Source organism: Ceratotherium simum, chromosome 32, assembly GCF_057802395.1.
Source record: "Ceratotherium simum simum isolate JZ-2026a chromosome 32, ASM5780239v1, whole genome shotgun sequence".
Taxonomy (NCBI): domain Eukaryota; kingdom Metazoa; phylum Chordata; class Mammalia; order Perissodactyla; family Rhinocerotidae; genus Ceratotherium; species Ceratotherium simum.
In genome coordinates this window covers 27,523,529-27,544,455 of record NC_141931.1, presented here as the reverse complement: position 1 = coordinate 27,544,455, position 20,927 = coordinate 27,523,529, and the positions used below count along the sequence as shown (strand labels likewise).

At 43.5% G+C, this 20,927-nt stretch overlaps 1 protein-coding gene across 4 annotated transcripts in view; it reads left to right on the top strand.

Moving 5' to 3' along the window:
• The window catches only part of FBH1 (F-box DNA helicase 1), a 46,783-nt gene extending 29,867 nt beyond the window's left edge, over positions 1 to 16,916 (top strand). For 2 of the 4 annotated variants that reach the window (XM_004425389.3, XM_087420861.1), the window contains exons 14-21: positions 3,015 to 3,114; positions 3,204 to 3,325; positions 5,137 to 5,212; positions 5,821 to 6,018; positions 6,582 to 6,707; positions 8,230 to 8,336; positions 15,792 to 15,923; positions 16,418 to 16,916. In XM_004425389.3, coding sequence (XP_004425446.1) covers positions 3,015 to 3,114; positions 3,204 to 3,325; positions 5,137 to 5,212; positions 5,821 to 6,018; positions 6,582 to 6,707; positions 8,230 to 8,336; positions 15,792 to 15,923; positions 16,418 to 16,588 — 1,032 coding nt within the window. In that variant the 3' untranslated portion in view covers positions 16,589 to 16,916. Of the gene's footprint in view, positions 1 to 3,014; positions 3,115 to 3,203; positions 3,326 to 5,136; positions 5,213 to 5,820; positions 6,019 to 6,581; positions 6,708 to 8,229; positions 8,337 to 9,055; positions 9,185 to 15,791; positions 15,924 to 16,417 lie in introns of those variants that run through there. The other 2 variants (XM_087420859.1, XM_087420860.1) reach the window with 2 other exon arrangements.
• The last annotated feature ends 4,011 nt before the right edge of the window (positions 16,917 to 20,927 follow it).

Genomic DNA, 20,927 nt, shown 5'->3' with positions numbered 1-20,927 from the left:
GCGTCAACTCAGAGTAATTTTTTTTTCTGGGGAAAATTCGCCCTGAGCTAACATCTGTTGCCACTTTTCCTCTTTTTTTTCCTCCCCAAAGCCGCAGTACATAGTTGTACATTCTAGTTGTAAGTCTTTCTGGTTCTTCTATGAGCCGTTGTGAGCGGCTGTCACAGCATGGCTACTAACAGACAAGTGGTGTGGTTGTACGTCCGGGAACCGAACCCCGGCCACTGAAACAGAGCGCGTCGAACTTTAACTGCTAGGCCGTCAGGGCTGGCTCAGAGTAATTTTTTTCAATAGACATTTTTTAGTTTCAGATTTACATAAAAATTGAGTAGATAGTACGGAAAGTTCCCGTATAGACCATGCATTCAGTTTCCACTTATTAACATCTTATATTGGTGTAGTACATTTGCCACAATTCGTGAACTAGTATTGACACATTATTATAAACTAAAGTCATAGTTTGTTCAGATTTCCTTAGTTTTTACCTCCTGTCCTTTTTCTGTTCCAGGATCTTATTCAGGTTACCACATAGCGTGTAGTTGTCATGTCTCCTTAGGCTCCTGTTGGCTTGACAGTTTTTCAGATCAGACTTGCCTTGTATTTGATGACTTTGACAGTTTTGAAGAGGACTGGTCAGGTTTTGTAGGATGCCCCTGTACTGCAGTTTGTCTGTTGTCTTTCTCATGATTAGACTGATGTTATGCAGTTTTGGGAGAAAGACTTCAGAAGACAAATTGCCATATTCATCACACGACATCAAGGGCTCAACTGTCAATGTGAGTGCGGACTGTTGCTGTTGACCTTGATCACCTGGCTGAAGCAGTGTTTGTCAGGTTTCCCAACTGTGAAGTCACTCTGCCCCTGCACCCCCTCTTCCACAGTGTATGCTTTGGAAGGAAGTCACTGTACCCAGCCCTCAGTCAAGGATTAAGTGTTGGAGTATCTACATAGATTATTTGGAATTCTTTTGCTAAGGAGAGTAGTGTCGTGTCTTCTATTTATTTATGTATTATGTACGTATGTATGTATGTGAGGAAGATCAGCCCTGAGCTAACATCCGTGCTAATCCTCCTCTTTTTGCTGAGGAAGACCCACTCTGAGCTAACATCTATTGCCAATCCTCCTCCTTTTTTTTTTCCCCCAAAGCCCCAGGAGATAGTTGTATGTCATAGTTGCACATCCTTCCAGTTGCTGTATGTGGGATGCGGCCTCAGCATGGCCGGAGAAGCAGTGCGTCTGTGCGCGCCCGAGATCTGAACCCGGGCCGCTGGTAGCGGAGCGCGCTCACTTAACCGCTAAGCCACGGAGCCGGCCCCTCTTCTATTTATTTATTCCATCATTTATATCAGTATGGACTCGGATATTTATTTTATAATTTGGGTCATGGCTCACTCAGAATAGTTCTGTAGCAACAAAGTCCTGTTTGTTGAAAGTCTTATTTTCTATAGACTATATTATTGATGTGCACCAAAGTAAATAATACTTTATTACCTTAAGTTATAAATGCCTGGAAAAAGGCAATAAATACCATGAGTTTGGGGAAGAATGGTGTCTTTCCAGCAGAGTGATCAAGGAAGTAGGCTCTTGGGCCTTGTTTTGAAGGGTAGGAAATTATTTTGGCGTGCACCAAGGCAGGGAGAGTGTGGGGAGCACTCAGGAAATGACGATTGTGTGTGAGGCTGGTTATGTTGGGCAGTAGTTTTAAATTAATGTTGAAGGGCCAGCCCCGTGGGTTAGCGGTTAAGTGCACGCACTCCGCTACTGGCGGCCCTGGTTCGGATCCCGGACGTGCACTGACGCACCGCTTCTCCAGCCGTGCTGATGCCTCATCCCACATACAGCAACTAGAAGGATGTGCAGGGGCCGGCCCCGTGGCTTGGCGGTTGGGTGCGCGCGCTCTGCTGCTGGCGGCCCGGGTTCGGATCCTGGGCGCGCACTGACGCACTGCTTCTCCGGCCATGCTGAGGCCGCGTCCCACATGCATCAGCTAGAAGGATGTGCAGCTGTGACATGCAGCTATCTGCTGGGGCTTTGGGGGGAAAATAAATAAATAAATAAAATCTTAAAAAAAAAAAATATTAAAAAAAAAAAAAGAAGGATGTGCAACTATGACATACAGCTATCTACAGGGGCTTTGGGCAAAAAAAAAAGAGGAGGAGGATTGGCAATAGATGTTAGCTCAGAGCTGGTCTTCCTCAACAAAAAGAGGAGGATTAGCACGGATGTTAGCTCAGGGCTGATCTTCCTCACAAAAAAATAAATAAATAAATAAAAACTGGTTAAAAAATTAATTAATTATTAATTTATTAATTAATATTGAAGGAGTCTCAGAGACAAGGGGAGCACCGCCCCGCCATCCCTGAATCTTTTATAAGTGTCTTTTACACTTCTTCGTTAGATTTGATTTGGGAAGAAGGGTAGATTTGCTTCAAAGAAAAGTTTGCCTTTGGTCTTGGGGATAAAGGAGAATAAGGCTGTGCAGACTGTGAGGGATCTTAAAAGTGCATGCATCACCTTTCCATCATGTATTGCTCTCCTTTTTTGTGGCAAGGGCGTGGCTTGATGAAAGTGTGTGGGCAAGATTCACCTGCAGAGGTACAGTGTGGCAGTGGGAGGAGACCGGAGAGAAGGAGACCAAGTAGATGAGGCATGAAGTTGGATTTCTGAGCTGAGCTGGTAGCAGTGGTAAGAAAAATAATGTAGAAAATACAGTGGAAGAATTGTCAAGATTTGGATTTAGTAGCAAGGGGTAAAGAAAAGTAGATAACTCTAAGGTTTCAAGATAGAAAATGCTATTCTGAAAACTTGGACATAAAGGCAGTGATTCTTTGATTGTCAAGCTCCTGTTCAGTATCAGTGGGTTCACAGTAGGGGAATTCTGAATATCCTTCCAGGTAGGGTGAGTCAGGAATGATCAGTTGGGTTTGCAAGGCCAGGACTTGACAGTAATGAAATGTGCTAACATACTTCAGGGAGGGGTCGTTAACTCCTTTTGTTCTGTTGTCTTCCAACAGAGTTTTAGGTTTGGTGTGGAAATAGCTTACGTGGGAGCTACCATCTTGGATGTCTGCAAGAGAGTAAGGAGAAAGACTTTGGTTGGAGGAAACCACCAGAGTAAGGCTTTCAGTTACTCTTATTGGTTACAAAGATGAGTTTTCCTCTTTGTTTGGATTTGCCATAGAGTTTGTGCTCTCTCCCAAAAGGTGGCATTAGAGGTGATGTCAAGGGTCAGGTGGCCCTGTTGTCCCGGACCAATGCCAATGTGTTTGATGAGGCTGTGCGTGTGACGGAAGGAGAAGTACCTGCAAGGATACATTTGATTGGGGTAAGAGTAAATTTCTGTTGACTGCCTCATGCACAGAAATGCTGCCGACAGACGTAGCCAGTGAAAATGTTCAACCTCATTAGGATTATTATGCAAGCAAGCATTGGGTTTTTGACTATTTTCTCCATCTGCGCCGTGACTGAAGTCCTTACCCCTGGCCATTGTGATTATGCTAGCCAAACTTTCCTGTCAAGTCAGACTGATAAGGACTGAGGATCTTTTCTTCCACTCTTTAAAAAGAATAAATGCCCTGCTCGCCTTTGACTGTGCAAATGAGGCTGCCGGCTCTCTGGAGTGTTTTGGTGTGTGTTGTTCATTAGTCTAAGAACAAGCGAGATGACAACGCAGCTGGGAGGTGCTCGTGGGCTCCACTGTAGAATGTGTGAACACCTGGGTTCTAGCTCTGGTTCTCTCACTAACTGTGTGGCTTGTGGCAAGTCACAGCTTCTGTGTGCCTCATTCTCTCCCTCTCTAAGGTAAAATAATGCCTTTCCTTGACCTGTTTCACGGGGAAGTTAGAAGGATTAGGTGACGTGTGTGACCTTTTTAACTCTTTGAAGCAAAGTCATATGACTAAAAGACATTCACTCATTCGTTTATGAAAAAAATATTTTTGAGGGCCTACTGTGTGTAGACAATAAATATAGTAAGTGAATCATCATCAAAAGATGTTCTGACTTTTCTCTTTTTTATTTACAAAGATTATAAACCAAGTTACACAAATTTGGGGAATTAAAAGGAAAACAGAATCACCCTTCATCTTAGTATTTTATATGATATTCCTTTTTGGTAATTATTTGTCTTTGTCCTTAGAGATGTATATTTTTACATAATTGTAGTGATAGTGTACATAAAAATTATGCTGTTTTTTACTCAATGCATCAGCATATTTTCTTTCGTGTTGCTACTTTAATGACTTTACAATATTTCATCTAGTGGATATAGCATAATTTAGCCATTTTCGTTATTGTAAGCAAAGAGTACTTTTGGAGTATCATCCATGCTGGGCATGGTATAAAGCAAGTTGTTCTCATCCCCTCTCTTACGTCTACTCATCGCCTGTGGCATGTATCATTACACTTGATCACATCTGGTTTCCAGTTATAATGTATACTGTCTTATTTCAGTCTGTGTTTTATGTTAATGTTTTATATGTCCCTTCCCAAAATGATGATAAATCCTTGGAGTGTGGAGCCTTTGTCATGTGTTTGTTCTGTACGGGGGCCTGGTGCTGTGTGAGAGCTGGGGCCCCCAGTCAGTACTCAGCACGTGCTTGTAGGTGGAATTGGGGTGAACTGGGATACAGTCAGGCCCTCTCCTCTAGGAGGTAACCTTTTAAAACATACAATAATCTGGACCTATAGACGTTCTCTAGTTCCTTCCTCAAAAGAAACAATGGTAAGTATTCATACTCCACGCTTTGTATTCAGGTATCACTGTATTCTTCATTGCAACCATTTTATATTCCTGGGAGGGAGATGATTGAAATTGCCCTTTTTTGACAAGAAAGCAACATGCAGCTAGTTTTTGCCTTTTTTTTTTTAACATAGGAAGAATTTGAGGTAGCAGCCAAAACTCAGCTTTGGATAATCCTGGGTTTTCAGGCTATGTTATAGCCCAGTGCTTCTGTGCTTGGTGAAGTTTCCTGCTTACTGTCTTTATGGGTGCAATTTGAGCTCTGTTTCCAAGCAACCATCTCATTTCAGAATCCCATCTCTACATTTGCTTTACTTTGTTTTGTTAAAACAACAACAACAAAACAAAACGAAAAACAACAAAAAACCAAAAATCCCACCAAAAAACTTTTTCAGGGGATTAAATCATTTGGATTGGACAGAATCATTGATATTTGGATCCTTCTTCAGCCGGAGGAAGAACGGAGGAAACGTGAGTACCCTCCTGGCCATGGTGCAGTGGACGGAAGCACCCCATCATGGGATGGGAGAAGGATGGGCTGCTCTGGTTTTTCTCCTGGAGAAGGGTGGAGCTAGTGTTGCTCTTTTCCCATCAAGAGTGGGGTGCCTGAGGCCTCCTGTTTTCACAGGTACTGACAGCTCTTTCCAGATCCTTGTCTCAGGAGTCTAAATTTCTTTCCAACGTTGGTCCCTTAGGCTGTCTTCCCTCACCATCTTTCTGTCTGCCTGGGCAACCTGACACACCGACACTTCTCCATGGGCCCCAAATGATCATTTCTAGCATTTCTATAGCGCTTTTCTTCTCGAGACTGCGCTGTTCCACATCCCTGTGAAGTAGGTAAGGATCTCAAGGGTAGGGCTCTTGATCCTCAGTTTGGAGACGGAGAGGCTAACGCACAGGTCATTTCACGGACTTGCCCAGGAACACACAGCAGGTTAGTGATGTAGTCGGGACTAGAACCCGGATCTCCCAGCTTTAGGACGTTCATTCATTGTGCTGTTGGTTAGGAACGTGTAGCTGCTGCCACTGCATGTCAGTATAGCCTATGTCACGTTAACCTGTATATTTCTTCTCCTTAGAAAACCTCATTATCAAAGACAGATTTATTAGAAGATGGGTGTACAAAGAAGGCTTTAGTGGGTTCAAGAGGTACGTGACTGCAGCTGAGGATAAGGAGCTTGAAGCTAAGATTGCAGTCGTGGAAAAGTATAACATCAGGATTCCAGAGCTGGTGGAGAGGATAGAAAAATGCCATATAGAAGACCGGGACTTTGCAGGTAAGGAGGACAGTTAGTTCTTCACTTCCCCCTGGGTGGAGGGACAGATGATCTTCTCATGCTTCTCGCCCGCATGAGTATCACATGTGACCGAGGGCGGCCTTGCTGCGTTCTTGGCATCGCCAAAAAGAGAGGGGAACAGAGCTGCCTTCCTTATCTCGGGGCCCTGTATTTCTGGTCCACCTCCAAGCTGGTAGAATGGGACTTTCTAGTCCCAGCTCTGCCACTGTGGGACTTCGGGCAAGCCACTCACCCCTCTGCTGGACATCTGTCCCTTCAAGTGTAAAATACAGGGGTGGGCAGGTCGCTGTGAGCTCTGCAGTGTGGTTCTGAGATGTACCAACTCGCCTGCAACTAATTTTCTACTTTCCCTTCATCTTTTTATTTTTCTCTCTCTCTTTTTCTTCTGAGTTTCCTCTTTCCCCCTTTTCCTGCAAAGCTGCACACAGGCAAAGAAACGTAGTTGAGTTTTAAGAGTAGAGTAGGAAGGGTGCCCTTCTTCTCCCTCTCTCCTTTCTTTCCCTGTCAAGCCCGTCTAACTGTAGGCTGTGTTTTTATTCCAGAGTACATTTTGGGCACCGTGCACAAAGCCAAAGGCTTGGAGTTTGATACTGTGCATGTTTTGGATGATTTTGTGAAAGTGCCTTGTGCCAGGCACAACCTGGCACAGCTGCCCCACTTCAGAGTCGGTAAGGACACTGGTTGCGCTGAGGGTCCTCTTTAAGCGTTGACTGGGGTCCTTGCTTTGGACTGCCTTGCTTTCTGTTGAATGGTGGGGCCTCTTGGAATGATCCTTCTAGAAGGAAAAAAATCCTCCTAATCCTAAATTTTTTATTCTTATACTGTATTTTTTTAGAAAAACTGAGCTTACAGGGTCAGCCTCTCTCAGGGCTGCTTGTAGGGCGCTTATGTTGACAGTGGCCCTCTTTGACCTGCATCAACTCTGCGGCTTTGTCACTGTCAGATGTTGGGGGCCCCAGCCATGTAAAAGCTTCAAAATGTACAGTTTACCTGCTCACCGAGGTGTTTTTTCTTTAATTAATTCTCTTTCTTTTTATTAAAGAGGCCAGAAAATCATAAAAGGTGAAATAGTAAGCACTCTTTATCATTTGTCTGCCTTTGCATAAATTTATACTCAGGGCTAGTTGTTGAACTCTAAGCGTCAGTGCTATTGTTTTGGTTTTAAATTAAAACTATGTGAAGTTTTCCCACAAACAAACAAAAGCTCTCTATTAACTGTGGATTCAAAATTTGGGGCGTAGCATACATTGGCAGGCTGAAAATAGAAATACTAAAAATTCCTTATCTCTGATGAATATGTTCATTAAATGAGAGAAAGACATGGGATGGAACATAAATTGGAGTGGAGTGGGGAAAGGAGGTGGCTGTAGAGAGGTACCAGCTGCTTGATGTTGGGGAGGAGAAGTTTATTTAATGTACTACCACCTTTTTTTCCCCTTGCTGGTCATTACATGTTTACACATATATATGTACATATATGTATATTTTGGTAACAGCTGTATTGAGATATAATTCACATACCTTCCAATCCCCCCATTTGAAGTGCATAATTTAATGGCTTTTGGTATATTCACAGATCCCCTGCTCTTTATTGAGTTCTCACGATCGTGCTGAGTGTCGTGAGTGAGAGAAGACAGGTGTAAGGCAGGCAGTAAAGGCTTGTGATGGTTTTTCTTCTCTGGTTGTCCTGTGACAACATAAGACATTCCCAGATCGGACTGAGAGAAAGAGAGAGACAGCGGCAGGAAAAGGAAAGAACACGGGCTTTGGAGACGAGGAGGCTTGGGTTCGGCTCCTGGGCCCTTGATCAGCCGTGGCCTGTTTGTCCGAGTGACTTAACCTCCGTAAGCCTCAGTTTCCCCATCAGTCCCACAGGGTTGTCATGAGGAGAACTGGGAGAATGAACAGAAATATGCACCGGGCACATCACAGGTGTTGAATAACCAGTGAAGAGACTCCCAGGATTTACCAGCACAAACTAAAACTCAGTGTTTTGTGCCATCAGTCTTTAGGGTTTCTGTTCATTTTTGGAGTTGGTGTTTGTAGGAAAATTTTATATATACAGCCAGCAAATCTTGAATGGTTTTCTTGGAGAGGGAAGCGGGTGAGGGTTGTAAACATTTAGATAAGAACATAATTTTGGCAAGCAGGCTTTTGAGTTGCTCTCTTTTTTCCCTTTACTTTGTTTAGAGTCATTTTCTGAGGACGAGTGGAATTTACTGTATGTTGCGGTAACTCGTGCCAAGAAGCGTCTCATCATGACCAAATCGTTGGAGAACATTCTGACTTTGGCTGGGGTAAGAGGAGCCGGTAGCACAGTTAATTTAATGTTTAGGTTTTAGTGGGTTTGAATAAGGGATCAACCTGTGGCCTTCTGAGGCCTTTGGTTCAGGATCCTGGGTTGGAAGGGAAGGGCTTCTTTCTTGAGTGCTTAGAGTCTCATTGCTAGTGCAGGAAGCGTTCTAACCAAAGAACCAAAAACGTGGGTTCTTTTCTAAATTCTTTCCTAATTCAATCTTAAAAGTTCTTTTAAAAATATCAACTATGTTTATGTATTTCTTAATTTCTCCCTTGCTTAATTAGTGATTCACACGCTTAGGGAACAGACAAGAATGTTTTCTGTATCTGCACCTCCTCCCTCCCACTCCCTAGTCCCTTTGCACTGGCATCTGCTGCTGCCACCAGTAGGCTTCTTGGAGAGAATTTGTCCTAGCCGGGGGAGAATGAATATTCAGGCGCCTGGCCTCTTGTCATTGACCGAGATGCAGAAAAGTGTCAGCACTCGCTCTTTACCCCTACAAACCAACCTTCTCCCTGGCTCTCTTATTTCTCTCTCTTTCCTGCCTCTTACAGTCTGGAGTATAAACCGGTTAGTCCTTTCAGCCCTGCTGGCAACTAGAACAGGAATTTGAGCTGACAGTTACTTCTTAGTCCCTCTTTCCCTGAGCCAGAGATTCTTAAGCCTGCAACCTGAAACTTAAGTATAAAAGTTATTATAAATATTCTTTCTTCTTAGCTATCTCCAAAACATACCAGATTTTGTATGGCAGGATGATTCAGTCGAAGTGCCGTATTGCATGTTCTACCAAGGAGGTGAGACTATTTGGAGCTGTAGAATCTCAGCATTGCTGCCAGTGGCTTGGAACCTTGGGCAGGGTGGGGGTGGGGAGCAGTACTCATCTTTTAGTAAATGGTATTCAGAGTCTCAGAGTCATGAAGTGGTGGAGAAACAGACCGTGATGCTCATAATTGAATCTTGATTGAATGCCTAATATGTGCCAAGCTCATTTCTAGCACTGGAGGTGTAATAGTGGGCAAGAGAAATTCCTGCCCCTGGAGAGCCCACGTTCTAGGTGGAGAGAGAGACAGCAAACAAGTAAACAAATAGCATTTCTCTTCCTGTTTGAGGAAGATAATATCAGAGCTTAAAAGGGAGAAACTTTGCAGGTAAATACTCTATCTGACCCATCCCAACAGCAAAAGCTTGTTGCATAAGGCCGATTACCTTGCATTTTTATCACACTTTTCTCTTTCAAGCCTCGTCGTCATTTTTCTTCCACGCCTCTCTGAGACAGGGCTATTTGGCCATCAGAATGTTTCTGGAACTTGAAATCAGCTGCACATTCCCCAAGCAGCTTTGCTTCATCTGGTCCTCCCCGTGGGTCACACCTCACCTAGTGTGACAGCTCACGTGTCGGAGCTTGGAACCACCAACCTTTTTCTTTGGTTGCATCCGTACTGGTACCTGGGTCACGCATTGGAGTCGCCAGAGATGACTTAGAGCAGAACTCTGCAAACCTTTTGTGTGAAGCGCCAGACAGTAAAGATTTTAGGCTTTGCAGCATATGATCTCGGTTGCGTCTGCTCAACTCTGCCATTGGAGCACAAGAGCAGCCACAGAAAGTTCGTTAACAAATGACTGTGGCCATGTTCTGATGAACATGATTAACAACAGATGCTGGTCTGGATTTGGTCCCTGGTTATAGTTTGCTGACCCCTGGCTTTTCTTAATCTCTAAACCAGTACCCCAGGGAGTGAAGTAGAATAATAATTTTTATGTACAAGTAATCTCTACCTATTACACGAGTTTTTCTGTAAACTTTGATCACAAATATTTGTTTGTTTGTATTTTGGTTTTTTTTGGTGAGGAAGGTTAGCCCTGAGCTAACATCCGTGGCCAATCCTCCTCTTTTTGCTGAGGAAGATTGGCCCTGGGCTAATATCCGTGCCCATCTTCCTCTACTTCATATGTGGGACGCCGCCACAGCATGGCTTGATAAGCGGTGTCTAAGTCTGCACCTGGGATCTGAACCTGTGAACCCTGGGCCGCCAAAGCGGAGCACGCGAACTTAAGCACTACACCATGGGGCCAGCCCCGATCACAAATATTTTTTTAGAACCTGTGGTATGGTTTTCTCATAGAAAAAGTGTTATGCTAGTGGTTAGATCCATAACAAAACCAAATTGTCACCTTGGTAACTTTTAGTGAAGATATTGTAGAGCAGTACTAACATTTTCACAGCATGGGTTAGGTAGGATTTTTTTTTTTTTTAACTTAGTTTCGAAAATTTTGAGACATTTAAAAGTCAAGAAAATAATATATTGAATACCATGTACAAATCACCCCTATATATATTTGGAGTATGCATCTCTAAAAAATATGGACATTTTTTTCATGACCACAGTGCCATTATCACATCTTATAAAATTTATAATAATTCCATGTGGTCTCTACTACCCAGTCCATAATGACACTTCTATGATTGTCTCACAAATGCCGTTTTATAGTTGGTTTGCTCAAATCAAGATCCAAACAGACTTTTGGTCGTTCGGTCTCTTAAGTTTCTTGATTTACAGCAGTCCAAGACCCCTCCCTCCTTTTTAATGTTCCTGTCCTTCTGCAGAAACTGAGTCAGTTGTCCCACAGAATGTCCCACGTTCTAGATTTGCTTCTTCGTGTGGCTGTGTAACTTGTTCTTTGCCTGCCCTGGCTTCCCTATCCCTGGAAGTCAGCCGTAGAGGCTTCATTAGATTCAGACTTAACTTCTCTGGCAGGAACCCTCCGCTTGGGGTGGAAGGGGGCTTCGCTTTGTTTTGCGTCAGTTTGGGAGGCAGTGAGTGACATCAGATTAATTATCTCCCCGTTAGCGATGCGGAGATGGTTCACCTTTTTAGTAGACAGAGCTAGGAAATCTATATTTTGAAAAGAAAGAAGAACCAAGAGTTCATACTGATAATTCCAATCCCAGTTTTTTATTTAAACCTTTTGTTGTTCAGTAGAACACCAATATATCAAACGGATGGGCAGTTTGCAGTTAGGATGAGGTGAACATCACCCAGGGCAGGAGATTGGCTTTGCCAGCCATCCCAGACGCCTTCCAGGTGGCCCCTCACAGCACCCTCCCTCCCGAGAGCACCTGCCATCCCAGCTTTTACTACGAGCACTCACTTTTCCTCATCATTTTTTACCAAGTGTGAGCCACCAACAATATGAGTGCTGAAAGCAATTAAAACGTGTTTTGCACACACTTCCTTCATTCTCCCATTTTTGTAAGGCTGCACTGTCTGCTTTGTCAGAGCCTGTAGCCGTTTACAGCCCTTATCAGTTGTAGTTCTGCAATCCAATTCAGATTGAACGGTAAAGGATTTTTACTTCTTTTGCACTTGAATCTTTTCTCTTACACTGCAAATCTTGATTCCTAACAGTATTTATTAATTACTTATTGACACTATTCCACTGTGTATATTTAAAATAATACCAATATTAGTGTTAACAGAATACTGGATGGAATTGAAGATTTCCTAACAGCTCCATTCTCTGTATTCCACTAAGGATGTGTAGTCAGAATATCATGTTCTGAAGACACTTGAAATAAGTCCCTTTTCCTCTGTGGTTTGATCACCAGTTTAATTCCAGCCAGATATATTTGTTTGTTTACAGTCCCTACAAGGATTGCATTGCTTCTTTTTGGTTATCTTTTTTGAATTATAAAACATTTATGTTTTCCAAGTCAAAACTTTTTAACAAGTGTATTCAGAGAAGTCTCCATTCCCTTTGTCGCTGAGAAATATACACAGAGATCAGTCTTTATCGGTTCATAAAGCTCTTTCTCATTCCTTCATACAGCTGAGTAGTAGTCAGTGTGTCAGCGTATCGTGATTTATGCAGGCCCTCGCTGATGGATATTGGGCTCTTTCCAGCTTTTTGCTTTTAATAATAATGCCACAATGTATAGTCTAACGCACAAGTCATTTTCTACTTTTGCCAGTGCATCTTGAACGTACGTTTCTAGAATCTAAATTTCTAGGTAAAGGATAAATGGATGTGTGATTTTTCTAGATATTGCCAAATTTTTCACAGAGATCGTATACCTTAGAGTCCCGCCAGTTATGTATAAGAGTCAAATAGGCTTTTTAAAGCTAGTTGGAGACTTATCAGTTGGTTACTGCATACATTTTGTGGGGAAAATTGAATTTTTCCCATAAAGAAAAGAATACGGAACCTAGAGAACTACTTCCCCCTTAGTGAGATAGCGCCAGAAATACAGCCCATTTGTGTGAACGGATGTTTATAAGTCTCAGAGTCCTTGTGTGAGGGGGAGTGCGTCTTCTTTTTTCTTTATCACAGCTTACAAATCAATTTGAGGAGTGGCTAAGTCCACCCTCTGCTCAGAGAGGAAGGCCAAAGGAGATCTTGAAGGAGGGGAGGGCAATAATTTAGGGACTATGACAGCAGCTTGTGAACGGGAGAGTCGTGCATGGTGAGGTTCGAGAACAAAGTGAGCCGTTGTTTCATCTGACCTAGAAGGGTAGAGCATTTTAGTCTCCCCTATAACCAAGAGTAGGTCAGGCAGCCTCCTTTTTCTCTGACCCCTTTCGAAAATCTGGCTAATCACCAGAAGCTTTTTTGTTCCTTTGTTTCTTTCTTTAAGTTTTGGGGAAGTGAAGGGAATCATTACATTGTTGAATTATTAAGTGACGTAGAATTGTGCTAGCTGCTCAAAGATAGCTTCTCAGTCTCCCAGACTCTTAGGTTCTTAATCCAGATCTCACAGGCATATGCTTAGAACAGTGGCCAGCACGTAGCTGACGCTCAGTAAGTGTCGAGTAGATGACAGCAGCATCTCGTCCCGTTCTGAGGCTGGGCATGGCCTGATTGCACAGGCCCAGATCAGACTGCCTTGGTTGCCATCCTAGTTCTTCCACTTGGTGACCTTGGGCAAGTTACTTCTAACTCTGTACCTCTGTTTCCTGATCTGTAAAACTGGCGTAACAGCCATAGCTGCCCCTCAGGGGAGGTGGTTGGAGAAGGCTCGTGTTGACCTGATGAAATGACTGCATTACAGTCAACTGGGAGAGGCGTGGGGATTCTCAAAGGCGGTCACTTGTCTGTGAGACATTGAACTCCAGGAGGTGGGTGTGGGGGCAGGGAACAGGCATCTGAGGAGGGGCCGTGTGGTCATGGCACACGTGCACTCATTCTTTCAGCAGTAGTTGTGGAGCATTTCACCTGACGGAAGTGCTGTTGAGTCCTGTGCTTCCTCGTCATTTAGCTTTGTATCTGGAGGTTATGGGGGAGACAGAGAGAGACTCGCTGTTGTGTGGTGATTAAGAGCAGGCCCTGGACTTAGGCACACCGGGTGTGAGCCCCATGTCTGCTGCAGTCTGGCTCTGTGATCTTATGCATAAGTGACCTGACTTAGCTCTCATGCCCTCATCCGTGCAGTGGGGATGATGACAGTATCACCCTCAGGAAGTCATTGGTGAGGATTATTATGTACAGTGCTTTATAAGCAAAGGAACCAGTGCATTTAGAGACAAAACATCCTGGTGTTATTTAAGGAGGGGGTGTCGGTATCATGTGCCCTTGGATTCCTGAAGGCCAGGGGTTCCAGTGAAGGTTTGGGGTTGGCTTGTGCTTTTCCCCTTTGTGATGGTGTTTGCACAGCTGGCAGGGGCCCTTCTGCCAGCACTTTACACAATTTGATGTGAGCCCCTTCACAGTTGCTTGGGTGATGGTGTTTCCTCACAGTTCCTGGTCTTCATTCCTGTGAAAGTATTGGACACCTAAAATGTCACTAGAGAATCGGGGTGACTTTATTAGTTGATTCACGTAGTCATTTGGTGACAAATATGAGATTTATAGAGCCCCTGTTAGGTGCCAAGCACTGTAGTTAGTGCTGGGAGGTATAGGTAACAAAACAAGTCACGTGGTCCGTGATCTCAAGGAATTTAGTCTAAGGGGGAAGCCGTCAGGCAGTTTTAGATCCACCAGCAAGATTCTGGGAGTTGGAGAGGAGCCACGCTTACATGTGTTATGCAGTCCCACCGTGGGACAGATGGACAGCTGTCTCTACACACCACTGCATTGTGTCTCTAAGTGCACCAATGACTGATTTTTGTTTTCAAACTAACTGTCTATATAGGAAGATTTATTTCCCCTTACGTTTGAGATTTTAAAGTTTTTTGGGGTTTTCTTTAGCTTTTAGAAATTGTTAGACTGTGAAATGACTCTCATTTGCCCAAATGGGATCCCTTGTCATCTTAAAGAGCCTATAAATGGATGGGACATAGAAGTCCCCCCTAAAGAGTATGTTCAGTGGCCAGACAGGGTTTTTATTGTGTGGAATGTGATAAACTAACTCTAAAATTCCTATGGAAGAATAATAGTCAAGTTAAGGAACGGCAGGGTGTGGGGACTTCTGGATGGATATTCTGACTGAGTATAAAGAGATGTAATTAAAGCAGGCTGGTGTTGGTACATGAAGAGATGGAGATCAATGGAACAGATTAGAGAGTTCCCAGGAGGTCACATGGGTATGTGGGAACCTCGTATGTAGTAGTGTCGTATTACAGATCGATAGGGAAAGAAAGTACTAGTGAGTCAGTAGTGTTGGGGCAATTGGCTTTCTGTATGGAAAAAGTAAAGTTAAATTCTTAACCTCAAATCCTCATAATAAATTCCAACTGGATTAAAGCCCTACTTGTGAGAAACAATTTTAGAAATGTTAGAAAAATACCTTAGAATAAGAAAGGTTTTCTTAGTAAGCATGACATAAAAATAGGAAATCATAAAACAGGTAAATCTGATTGCACCAAAACATAAAACTTCAATGTGATAAAATAATAGCTAACATTTAGTTAACCCTTAAACACCATTGCTTGAGATGCAGTTATTGTTCTTTTGCCAGTTTTACAGATAAGGAAACTGAGGCACAGAGCAGTTAAGTAACCTGCCCAGAGTTTCACAGGTAGTGAGTGGACGAACCTAGACAGTCTGTGAACCTAGGCAGTCTGATCCTGGTCCTGTGCCCGTGACCTCGCTAGCTTTTGCTTTGGGTAAGTTAAAAGACCCACCACAGAATGGAGGGAGTTGCTTCTTTCATCCATTCAGCAGATGCTGCCTGAGCGCCAGCTATGTGCTAGGCACTGTGCTCAGAGCATGGCAGCGAGCAAGTCAAATCGAGCAAGACAAATCTGTGCCCTCTGGAGCTTGTGTAATTGCAGAAAATAGGACTGACAGCGATCATAACCACAAATTTGTAAGGAACAGACAGCCTAATAGGTTGTTCCCTCTGGAATACAGCCTTACAGGCAGAGAAAAGGTAGAGAAAACGGGGCAGTCCGTGCTTTCTCACTCTAGGATTTACATACATCTAAAGAGTGTTCACAGCTCCTTAGCTGTTGGGGTTTCCGAGTAGAATGTGGCAGAGGTGTTGCTATTATTCTCTCTCTCACTCTTCCCTTCTCAGGAGTACTTCTTGCAGGCAGAGCTGACAAGTAATGTTTTAAAAACAGGAGTGGTCCGCTGCTGTGTAGGGCAGTGCAGCAACGCCATCGCCGTGGACACCATGCTCACCATGAAGAAGCTCCCCATCACTTACGTACGTGGTCTTGGTGGCCGTGTTTGCTTTCTGTAGAATTTAATTCCATCGTTTTTGTTCTATTGCATGTGAGCTGTGCTTATCTGTGGGTGAGGGAGATAAAAGAGAAATTTGTATCATCCTCATCAGGGACTTTTCATCTGTAAGGCACAAGAGATGTAATTGAGTCAGGGTGTGTGGCATAGTCTAGGAGATTGGGTATGACCAACACTCAGAGAAGTGTTTACCTGGAGAGCATGGTTCAGGTTTTCTTGGCTCTTCATTCCTGCCTTGGTAAATTCTGGTTTCTGCTCTAAGGGAATTTAATAGAGTTGAGACTATCCTAGATGATTGTGCTCTGGGACGTATGACTTCCAGAGGTTCACACAGTCTGAAAACATCAGAATCGTAATGCATAGTCCCTTGGCAGCACTGACAGCAGTCAACACTTCATGGTGGAAGATCCCTGTTCTTTGATTGTTCCCCTTACCTCTTTTTCTTACCCCTCAATGCAGAGCAACAGGAAGGAAAACAAGGGTGGCTACCTCTGCCACTCCTGTGCAGAGCAGCGCATCGGGCCCCTGGCCTTCTTGACTGCCTCCCCCGAGCAGGTGCACTCCATGGAACGCACCATCGAGAACATCGTGCTGCCCAGACATGAAGCTCTGCTTTTCCTTGTCTTCTGAAAGCCGAGAGGAGCGTTCTCCACAGTACAGAATGCCTTGTGTGGACCACAGTTACTTGAACAAAGCCAGTGTGGGGTAGGGTTCTCACTGACCTGAGACTCTGAATTCCCTCTCAGAACGTTTTTTGAGGAAGACGAAGCCAACCAGAGTTGGACCTGCCATTTCTCCATTCCCTCTAGGTAGCCAGTTTCCACTGCCCCTCCTCCATGTGCGTCAGGCTGGGGACATGGGGGATGTTCTTTTGATAAAAAAACATTTTATGTATTTAAACTTTTATTACCAGGTTTCAATTAAACAGGCATCGTAGCGCTGGCATACCACTGTGTGACGCCTGCCTTCAGCCTGGTTGTTTTTCAGCTTTCTCCAACTTTCTCTTTTTTTGCTCCCTCTTTTCAACAGCTCTGTCACTGTTCACATGATACACCAAGCAGAGTATGAGACATAATGTCCAGAGTGACAACGGACGCGTCAAAAATGAGATTTTCATGCTGTGGGGAGTCACACGTGTATAAGACATAGTGTGTGCCTTTGTTGTTTTGGAGTTCACAGTTTAAACAGGGAGGCAGCGTAATACATAAACAGACAAGTGCAGAGTGGCAGTAGCTAGACTTGTCGTGTTTCGCACAGGTAGCAGTGAAGATCAGAAATACTTGAGAGGGAACTGGAGTTGTCCAGCTGCCATAGGGGGAGGCTGGAGTAGGTAGAGATGGAAAGTTGGTACCCAGTTCAGTGGCTGGGGATGCTCGGTGAATGGTGTGATAAAGCTATTCTTATAGAAACCAGTGAAAAAACTCACATCGCTTAGATGTACGTGGATCTGGTACTTTTACATTTTTGCCATGCAGCACTTCAGGGATGCAGATAGCAGGTGGGGGAGTTGGCACAGCATTGCCCAGAGAGCTCACCTCATCTAGTCTCTGAGGCCAGTCCAGCGAAGTCCAAGAGCAGACCTCACAGCCCCAGTTGTTGCAGTCCCCTAACCTCTCCTGCATCAGGCCTCTAGTGGAGCTTAGAGAACAGGCTGGTGAGTAAAGCAAGGGTGCTGTTAGATCGGGCCAGAGGTGCTTGGATGGGTGAATGCCAAGGTAATGTTGGAGATGGAGGAAAATTCACAGAGTTGGACCTGACAACAGGTGGGGTACTTTAATGAAAGAGGGACAAGGCCACTTCATCTGCTTCACCGGTGTTCCTGCCTGGCCTCAGTCAGTGCTTATGGATAACTCGGAATAAAAGAGCAAGTGAAAGGAAATTTCTTGAATTTGGATTGGTCACAGTATTCGGTGTGCTTTCACAGAGGGATTTGGGAGAGGGGTGGCGAGAGAGGGCTCATACACACACGCTTTCTGGAAATCAAGTCTCACCAACCTGAGAGGAAGCAACTTCTTTATTGGAGGAGAAGTCCTGAACTCACTGAGCCTTCACTGAGCACCTGTTGTGTGGCAGGTGCCATGTGAGTGGGTATATGGAATTGAAACGTGGTTCCTGACTCACGGAGATGGTGATAAGAAGTGTGGTTGTAGTTTGAGGTGAGGAGTGTTTGGAGAGAGGGCTGCACGAGTGCTCTGGGGTGGGAGGGCCGTCTTTATCAGAGTGGAGGTCTGAGGGCTGCCCAGAGTGGGGGGTGCTAGAGCTGTGTCTAATAACAGGACAAGCAGTTAGCTAGCTATTAATCAGTGAAAGAATATTCTAGAAGAAGGAACACTGTGAAGGACCAAAAGGACGTGTGTGGAAATGGCACTACCAGAGCAAAACGTCAGTACTGATATTTTGGTACTTATTTTGAAAAATAACGGAAACTAGGAATTAGTACTAGTATTTCATTTTTTAAGTGTTAAGAATTTTTTAAAAATTACTAAACTAAATATTGGGTATTTCAAATAGAAAAACAATTTTTAAATACCCAGTAAAAATATAAATTGTAAAAATGAGTGTTAAATATCCATTATCATTTTATTTTTTTATTTATTTTTTTGTGTGTGAGGAAGATCGGCCCTGAGCTAACATCCAATGCTAATCCTCCTCTTTTTTGCTGAGGAAGATTGGCCCTGAGCTAACATCCATGCCCATCTTCCTCTACTTTATGTGGGACGCCACCACAGCATGGCTTGACAAGAGGTTCATTGGTGTGCACCCAGGATCCAAACCCGTGAACCCTGGGCAGCCGAAGTGGAGCTCGCGCACTTAACCGCTTGCGCCACTGGGCCGGGCCCTCCATTATCATTTTAATTAAGTGATTAGATGAGAAGAATAAGAGCGTTTCTCAAAAATATAAACTAAAGACTACATGAAAATGAAAATCTATTAGATCTTTTTGAAAGTATAGTCTTTAAAATAAGAGGCTTCCATGATTTCATTTAGCTGTGAATGTATTTTTGTGCAAGATTTTCTGTAGAAGTTTGTTTTTACCACATAAATTGGGAGAAAAATAAGGAAAATAACTATATGCTAGTTTCAGATATTTTTCTTCGGTTCAGTAATTTTTGAATAATCCCTCTTATTTGATAACTTAGAGGAGATCTTTTTAAATTCATTTAAGAATCTGCAATCTATTGATTGCAAGTTCTAGTTTTTTGTTTCAAAGAAAGCATTTCTGATTCGTCTCCGTCTTCTTTTTTTTGTTTTAGAATTTTTTTTTTTTTAATTAATTTATTTTTCCCCCAAAGCCCCGGTAGATAGTTGTATGTCATAGTTGCAGATCCTTCTAGTTGCTGTATGTGGGACACGGCCTCAGCATGGCCGGAGAAGTGGTGTGTCGGTGCGCGCCCGGGATCCAAACCCGGGCCACCAGCAGCGGAGGGCACGCACTTAACTGCTAAGCCACGGGGCCGGCCCTGTCTCCGTCTTCTTTGATTTTATCCTGTATATAGAGGTTCTGATACAGAGTTACCCATATAAAAATAAATGCTGTTATATCATATTCCATTTGTTTAGAAAGTATTGAAATAAAATAAAAATTATTCTTGCAATAGAAGCGTTAAAATACCATAGTGTATTGTAGAGTATGCATTAGTTTGTCCTTTCACATAATTATTCTCAAGACGTATTTCAGATTTTAGATTTTTTTTTTAAATAATGAGGCGATGATATTAGACCAACCTAAAACATTGGTATATAGACATTTAAAAATATCACAGAATACCAGCAACCGAAATTGCTATCACTAAGGTATGAGACTGTGGAAAATGCCTGGGGACAGAAGATGTGTACATGACTAGAGTATGTGTACAGTGGTAGCGGGCCAGTGAGGAGCCAGGTAACAAAGGGCCCTAAACACTAGGACAAGGAATTGAGCAGTATTCTGAAAAATTATAAGGAATCATGGAAAAATTTTAAGACATCAGATTTTCTTTTTAGGAAGAACATTTCAGTTGTAGATTGGAGGATGTTTTAAGAAGGTAGATAAGTTAAGAGGCTAAGAGTTGTAACCTCATCAAGAAATGACAGCTGATGGGCTGGACCGAGGCAATTGGAGTGGGACTGGTGAGGAGGCGATGGGTACATAGGTTAGTGGTTCTGAAAGTGTGGTCCCCAGATGAGCAGCATCCACATCACCTGGGAACTTGATAGAAATGTAAATTCTTGGTCCTCACCCCAGATCTACTGGATCAGAAACTGAGATCGAGGCCCAGCAATTGGTATTTCACTAGCCCTACAAGTGATTCTGATGCACAGTAAATTCTGAGAACTTCTGCTTTGAGATTAAGAGGTGAAATCAGTAGGACTTAGAGAATGTTAGATGGGGATGGTGAGTCAGTGATAGGAATCTCAGTAGGACCTCTGGTTTCCTGGCTTGTTCTTCAGGGTAGATGAGGGTACCCTTCACTCAGACAGAAAACAGAACATGTAGTAGGTTTGTGTAAACATAATGATGAATTTGGTTTTCAACATGTTAAATTTGGGGTGCTTATGAGAAATCCATGTAGAATTGTCCAGGAGGCTGCTGAGGAAACTTCAGCCAATTGCTTTAGGCTGGAAATAGAGGTTTTAGATAGAGTTGTCAGTTTGTAAGAGGTAGTTAAGGTAGTTCAGTTGATGGGCTTATTCCAGCATAGTGTCAAGAATGGAAAGAGTTGAGGGCCGGCCCCGTGGCTTAGCGGTTAAGTGCACGCACTCCGCCGCTGGCGGCCCGGGTTCGGATCCCGGGCGCACACCAACACACTGCTTCTCTGGCCATGCTGAGGCTGCGTCCCACATACAGCAACTAGAAGGATGTGCAGCTATGACACAACTATCCACTGGGGCTTTGGGGGGAAATAAATAAGTAATAAAATCTTTAAAAAAAAAACGAATGGAAAGAGTTGAGGTCTAAGAAGCAAGTCCGAGGAACACCAGGCTTGGG